Below are 7628 nucleotides of genomic sequence, written 5' to 3'. Positions count from 1 at the left end.
CTCCGGCCCTGGCGGGGCTCCTCGTTGGTGCGCGGAGGTGGCGGGGAGGCAGCACCGCCTTCCCCCGCCTCGGGCCTCTCCCGGGGGTGCCGGGGGCAGAGGGACACCTGTGGCCGCTGTCGGAAGGTGAATTGGGGGATTTGAGAGGTTGGTCGGACCAGGTGAAAGGACAAGGTTTCCAAATAATTTGCACCGTGTTTCCATTTTCACCTCATGTACAAGACCTGCACTGGGCTCCCATATCTTGTTAGCTATTTGCTAAGGGTGACCAAGACTTAGAAATAAAATAGCCCTTGATAATAAACAACAGAATTAATTTACAGTTACGTTCACACAAATCTCCAAATTAGAAATAAAGAAACACAGAAGAATTCTCTTGCTGCAGCTGGACAGGGGCTTAGACACATGAAGGTGATTGTAGTCTATATAAAACCTTTTGTGAGATTTTGAGTTAAAGAAAAAAAGCGTGAACCCACGTAGACAAACCATATGCCTTTTTAGTATTAGTATGCTTTAAATGGAGAGCTGCCTTCTATATAGAGCAGAGACTTCATTTCATGCCGTCCTTTATGTATGTTAGTATGTTTATGCATACATACCATACGAATAACTGACCATATGGGAAGCCAAAGATTCTCTTTATCTGCCTAGAGTTAGTAACTTGTACATGAATATATACTCTCTCAGCTTAGACAGTTAAACTCAACTCATTAATCTATTGTATGTAACTGAAGTATTTCACATGCCCCAAAACTTCAGGGATCAAATGAAATTTTCTTTTGTGATAAATGTCTGTCTTCCTCACTGAGAATAGATTCTGTGCAATCTCTGAACTTTCAAAATTAATCAGTATTTGAGTTCTTAGCATATGTGGGAAAAGCTATTGTGTAGGATAGGAAATGTATTTTTCCTCCTTCTGTAAATACTTGCATCAAATTTTCTAAAGAAGTCTTCAGCTCTGAGGAAAATTTTTAAAAAAGAAAAAAAAATGAACCTTTTTCATAAAAATGTACTGCATGCTTGACTCCACTAGTGATTGCTGGACATCAGGAGCGGAGAGATGTCTAGGTCTTTTCTGTTGGACCTTGATTCTCTCTGTCCTTACTAAGTTTCATCCTTTATTAACTTGCTACTCCATGCTGAAGAAAATACGGTCTCATCAGAACTTACTATCACATGAGATCCTGTCTGTGTGCTTGCACAGATAAATTTCTGAAAAGAAATATGCTGAATTCATTAATATAGTTTATATGTCATTAATGTTATACCTACAATATAACATGGATTTCAAAGTTTATTGGAGGGTTATTTAGCTCAGTGAAAGTTTATTGGGTGTTATTTTTCTCTAATGTGCCAGCTCATTACATACTTGCATAAAAGGCCTTATTTTATCTCCTTCATGCCTGATAGTGTCTCAGGGGCAGAACTGTCCTCCCACCCAGCTTTCCTCTTTGTGCAGTCCAGCATCTGTGCAATGCTGGGGAGCATAGGTGGAACGGAGGAAGACAGTCCAGGTTATTTTGAGATTTCCTTAACTGCTCACTGGAAGAAGCCTTCATTAGATTTTCATGAGTAGCTCAGTGGCTAAAAAGGGCACCCACAGTAATCCCAGGATGTTTTTTGGACCAAAGTTACAGCAGAGGACAGAACTGTTTGATGGGGAATTATGGAGTCTGCCACACTTGAAAAGGTAATGCTTTAGTTATTGCTTTTGTGCAATTTAGGCAAACTTTTGATGTGGATCTTGGCTTTACCTAGTCAGTTAGTGTGGATATGTAATTTCCTGTAACAGATGCAGTTTTCAGTATTAAATTGCCTCAGAGATTTGTTGATTTAATAATATTTAATTTATTCTTTGCTTTGAAAATAAAATAGAAGTGGCAAAAAAATAAGTTACATGTTATGGGAAGTTTTACATTACAATATTTCAGTGAAAGTGCTGTTCTGGAATCATTTAAAATCCTGTGGATTATCTGTTCAAGTAAAAGTGCCTGTGAGTTGGAAGGCTTTTAGTCTGGATTCTTGAAGAAACAAGGTATATACAATTGCATCAGCTGTCTGATCATCTTCACTTGAATCCATTATCCAATTAGCCAGCTTCTTACGGGAATAAAAGCCTCAGGGATGACTACGTTCTTTCCAACTTGGTTGAAACTGGCAGTGGGTAGAGGAAAGAGCGCTGCATTACTGCTTCAATAAGAGAAAGGCAGACAGGAACTGATCATATAGGGAGTTAGCCTCCTCGCTGCACATAACTGAAATCATGCTCTCTTGTTGGCTGGAGATACCAGAGGAAATGTGAGGAGAACTGGGATTTAATCAAGATACATGTGGGAGACGGGCATAGGGAGAGACAGAACACAACCATCTGGGAGGCCAGGCTTCAGTAGTACCACTACTTACTAAGTTGCTCTTCATTCTGCTTTTCAGTGTTTCTTCCATTTGTGTTGGGACTTTAGAAAGAGGAATTTCATCATTATGCATAAAACACAGTGGTGATTGCAGCACCTAGCTTTGTGTGGGCATTTGCCTATGGTGGAGAGGGAAGGTGGCAACATGGAGGTGGTGATGCCAGGGGTATGCTCCCCTCAGAGTCCCGCAGGATCTGCAGGCAAGGGGAAGTGTGCTTGGATTGCTCCTCTGCAATTCTGTTCCTGCTGCAGAAAATCAGATCAAATCAAATCACTCCCAGTTCTGTGGGGAGACACTGTTCCTCTTCAGTCCTTTTTGCTGGATTCTAAAGTGACTTGAGCATGAGTTTGTACAACAGCAGCTAAATATGAAAGCTGCTGAGCCAAAGCTGATGCACTGATAGTATAGTTCCCAGAATAATACAGAATTTTCTTATAATACTTTTTTTCTGTCTCCTTAAGAATTGAGGGAAGCTGTTGAAGAAATAATGCCTTTCTTGAAGAAAGAAGATGTTAAAGTTTATTACTTAAGCAGGACATCTGCTACAGAAGGAGCTGATAGCTTTCTTGATAAAGTGGATGCTGCTTCAGATGAGCCTACTCCGTTGTCTTGGAGATCAAATGTAACCTTTAAAACTCCTGCCATGTACATTTATACTTCTGGTACTACAGGTAATGTAAATGCACAAAGACTATATAGAAGGCCACACATGCCTCCTAACATTGTGATTTTTTTTTAGTAAGGAAAGAGAATTTGTTACTTCACGTTAATTCCTACTCTAATTCATTCCCCTTCAGGAAACTGAAAATTTGGTATCTGTATTTAAAACCAAAAACCATGTAGAATATGGCTGACTTGAAGCACTAAATCTTGGGGGAAGGAACTGAAGTAAAGGCCAATTAAACATAAAAGTTTTATGCCAGTAAGGTCACTAGACGTGCTGTCTCTTATCCCTGGAGACAGTGCTGGCCTAGGTGTGTGTCTTGGCACTCACCTTACACTCTGTATCTTTGGATCATGCACTCCAAATACTGGCCATGAAGTTTTTGGGTGTCACAGTACCAAAATAGTGAGGGCAGCACAAAATACAGCTAGTCATGGCTACTGCAAAACTGCAGCTGGTATAGGAAATGCAAGGAGCCCTACGTAAAGGCATCCAGTGTTAAGAGCACTTAGCCACGGCAGAAGGTGGGTCACAAGGATGAAGACAATACCTGAAGATGCTCAGACTTACAGCTTCACTAGGAAGAGCAGGTATGCCTCCACACTAGCTCATTTTTTGAGCCTCTTAGGGCTGAACTCTCCTGGAAGGGAGGAAGTACAAATTTGAATCTTATTTGGGCTGCAGAATGCAAATAACTCAGGTGTCCTTCATCGTTGTTAAGTGCTCTTAACATCTCTGTTCTTACAGAATAGGCAAGCTCTACCATCATTTTGTCTCCTAGCATCTGTTTCAGCAAGCAATTAATTCAACTGTGTCTGATGGGAAACCAAGAAGAGATTTTTGTAGCATGAATTCCAATTTAATCCCGGATGGTTCAGAGCTGTGAGGAGATACGTAATTCCAGGAGAGATGCAAGATCTGACATTAACCTTTGTTTTAGCATTTTCATTCCATCTGTTTAGTGTAGTAGAGTCTTCAGATCCCATTTCCTCATTCTCTAGGTACCTGTTATTTCTAGGTACTTAACAGGGGGTAATCACCCAAAAGTTACATGTGGGAAGACACACCCTCACTAAGGCTGAGCTCCAGTGTATTGCATAGAAAGACACAGCGTACCTCCCTGAACTGTGGGGCTGTCACTCACATCAGTGAATGAGAGAAAAATCTTTTCTTAAGCCCTTGTGAAACCGACTGGTCTTATTGTGTTTATTGTGCAAGTAAAGTTACACACCTTTTTGCTTGACTTTAAACAGGTCTTCCTAAGGCTGCAGTGATTAATCATGAACGCATAATGCTAGCTTGTGGTTTGTTTGATGCTGGCAACGTTACGTCAAAAGATATTGTGTATACTACTCTACCACTGTATCATAGTTCTGCCCTCCTTGTTGGAGTCCATGGATGTATCATGAAAGGTACCATGCACTTGACTAGTATGAATAAATGTGTTACTGTGCAGAATTCATGCACAGATACGATCACAGGTATATAGTAAGCCTTTCCTTAGCTACCAAACTTTGAGCTGAAATACTTGGTGATACATGTCTCTGTTACCAGAAACTCCCCAAGTCGAGACACTCTTTTCTCTGTCATCTTCATATGACTTGCACAGATGTTCACCTTGTACAAATTTTATTTAATTACCTGGACAAACAGGATATATCCTATGCTACATGACAGCTTTTTGCACAGTTTTAGGGTAAATTAGCACAGAGTTTCATCCACAATAATAGACTTTAACTTCTCGATGAATAGAAATAAAGGTTAAACCAATTATTCAGCATGGATTGTGTTTCAATATGGTTTAGGAAAGTACTCCCAAAAGCTGTATAAACCTAATTCTACAAGTTTTCTGCAATGTTGTGCTAAGAAAGTCTATACAGTCTTATGATATAATAAGAATTGTTCCTTCTGTTGTTTGTTCTACTTCTTTCTACACAGGTGCAACTCTTGTTTTGCGTACCAAGTTTTCAGCAAGCCAGTTCTGGGATGATTGCAGGAAGTATAATGTAACAGTGATACAGTATATTGGGGAAGTGCTTCGGTATCTATGCAGTGTGCCACAGGTAACATTAACTGCTTTTCTTATTTAGCTAATTAAATTACTGAGAATATTGGCTAATATGCTTAAAATCTAACCATAAGGAGAGGGAGGGAAAAACCAAAAACCTTCCCTAACAAGGTCTGTAAACTTATTGCATACTAACATGAACATTTTTCAAGGATGAAAAAAAAGGAGCTTTTGGCTTGAATTAATACTTCTTTTGAATAGTGGAACAATGGCAGTCCATTAATTGACATTCTGTTAAAATGGATAGAGAAGACACTTACCTTACATGAGCACTCCAGCCACAAACCAAAAATGAGGAAGTTCTCTAGGAACTAGTGGAGCTGTGCCATGTCATATTTGGGCAATGTGAGTTTGGGGGTTTTTGCAGTTAAGATGTCCTAACCCAAGATAGTCAGGTAACCCCCAGGTGAAAGCGTTAATGTGATTATTTAAAGAGTGCCCCCTCTGAAATTACCTTCAGAAAAGTGGGCCTCGTGAACAGCAATTAGAAATTAGTAAGAACAAAGGTGGTATCAGTTAGTCTCCCTAGCACCATTTGATGACCGTAAGCCAGAAGGGAGAATCAGATACACAGTTTCTTTGTAATTTACATATGTGTCCAAGATATCAAATATACAGAGGTTTCATTCTGATGTCTGATACCAAGGTATGAAATAACTTCACTGAAAATCAGTAGAATTCCTCGGAAATTAGGTATCTAAGCAGATTCTCTCCTGTGCTTTATATTATTTCTTCATGAGTTGTTAGCCCAAAATGAGTAGTTAATAAAATAAAGTTTCATAATAATCAGAAGAAGATATTCCAAGTTATGAAGCCAATATGTATTTAAAAAGACTCTTCATGCCTTAAAATACTATCAAATTATGTAATAAAAGAAACAGTTGTAGAAAAAGGCAGGAAGTGGGATAAAAGAGCCTTTCCATATTTTGCTAAAATTCTCTCAGGTTATTGTTACTCATTAGCACGTTTGATGTGTTTATGAATTACAAGTGTCTGACCTGGTTCAGTACTTCTGTTGTTGAGGATAAATATAAGCATCTAAGAGAAGGCATACATGGACTGCCATCCTTACTCTGTGTTTATTACTTTACTGTGTAAACAGAAAGATCTAGCAGTATTAAAAGTGATATGAAATGTGGTAATAGAAGTTTTAGCAGGCCACATCTTGCACTTAACATGGCAGAAATTATTTCCTTTCCACCCAAACACCATTTAAATCCTGCAAACGTTTTGCTGATTTCAGGGTGAATTACACTCTTCTGCAGATAGTCACCACAAGGCTTACAAACAAAATAGTTTAACGTGATACCTGAGTTTCATTCTGGCTTTCTGCATAGAATTATATTTTCCTGTCTTCATCCAAATCAAGTTAACTACTAACTACAGTTAGATACATAGCCTAGCTTGCTCAGTAATTTCTTTTCCACATCAAAATCATGAGCTTAACTGTAATGATGTTTGCACAGATTTTGCTTCAGAATATGCTCAATGCTTTTAGACTAAAATTTCCTTCTGAGTTTTCTAGAAGTAGAATCTTTCACTCAGCAAAAATATTAATTCATAACTGTTTCTTGTTTCTAGAGAAACAATGATCAGGATCACAACGTCAGACTTGCTATAGGAAATGGAATAAGGGCTGATGTTTGGAGGGAATTTATCCAAAGATTTGGAAATATTAATATTTTGGAGTTTTATGCATCGACCGAAGGAAACATTTCTTTTGTCAATTATACTGGAAAAATGGGTGCAGTGGGAAGAGTAAACTGCCTGCAGAAGGTAAGAATGGCAACAAAACCTGGCATTTTGTCATGCTTGGTGAATTGTGGTGTATTGCCAAGGGCATTTACCAGGCCACTTGTATGACACGCTGGGAAGAGCCCAGAGCCCAGTTATTAATTTGATCAGGGAGAAGATTCTCCCCAAGTACAGTGTATAGCTGCCCATGCTGGATATCACAGATATCTCTTGCTAGTTCAGGCAAAAGGACATTTAGACTCAGCACATACAGTTGAAATATGATGAATTAGGCTCCTGTTAAATAGACAGCTGACTATGTAGTATAACTCTGAAAATATTTTTAAAAGATTTAACATTCATGTGTGTATACATTTTGCAAATTTTCACTAGAAAATCTTACGCTATGAACTGATTAAATATGACGTAGAGAAAGATGAACCAGTCCGAGATGAAAATGGATACTGCATAAGAGTTCCCAAAGGTAAAAAACTTAATTCCTTCAAAAAATTTCAGAAAGGTATTTACTTTTAAAAATTACATCTCTTTGCATCACTTCTATCTGGAAAGATGCTAAGAATTGCCATTAGGTAAGCCAGGTTTTTAAATAGAAGTTAGAAAATACATAACAAATCACATGCTTATTGTAATACAGTTTAACAGAAAGGTAAAGTACAGTGGGGAATGCATCATCTGTATGGTTAACTTTTAATAACTTTTCTAGTTATAACTTCAATAATGGACACACTA

At 38.5% G+C, this 7628-nt stretch overlaps 1 protein-coding gene across 1 annotated transcript in view; it reads left to right on the top strand.

Annotated features, from left to right (window-relative positions):
* The first annotated feature begins 2556 nt into the window (after nucleotides 1–2556).
* The window catches only part of SLC27A2 (solute carrier family 27 member 2), an 11173-nt gene continuing 6101 nt past the window's right edge, over nucleotides 2557–7628 (top strand). The window contains exons 1-6 of the mRNA XM_010177952.1: nucleotides 2557–2611; nucleotides 2874–3083; nucleotides 4330–4488; nucleotides 5015–5139; nucleotides 6726–6920; nucleotides 7272–7362. Coding sequence (XP_010176254.1) covers nucleotides 2557–2611; nucleotides 2874–3083; nucleotides 4330–4488; nucleotides 5015–5139; nucleotides 6726–6920; nucleotides 7272–7362 — 835 coding nt within the window. The remainder of the gene's footprint in view (nucleotides 2612–2873; nucleotides 3084–4329; nucleotides 4489–5014; nucleotides 5140–6725; nucleotides 6921–7271; nucleotides 7363–7628) is intronic.

This window comes from Antrostomus carolinensis, unplaced genomic scaffold, assembly GCF_000700745.2.
Source record: "Antrostomus carolinensis isolate BGI_N321 unplaced genomic scaffold, ASM70074v2 scaffold28561, whole genome shotgun sequence".
Taxonomy (NCBI): Eukaryota; Metazoa; Chordata; class Aves; order Caprimulgiformes; family Caprimulgidae; genus Antrostomus; species Antrostomus carolinensis.
Note: the sequence above shows the minus strand (reverse complement) of the source record. Positions and strands in the feature narration are given on the sequence as shown.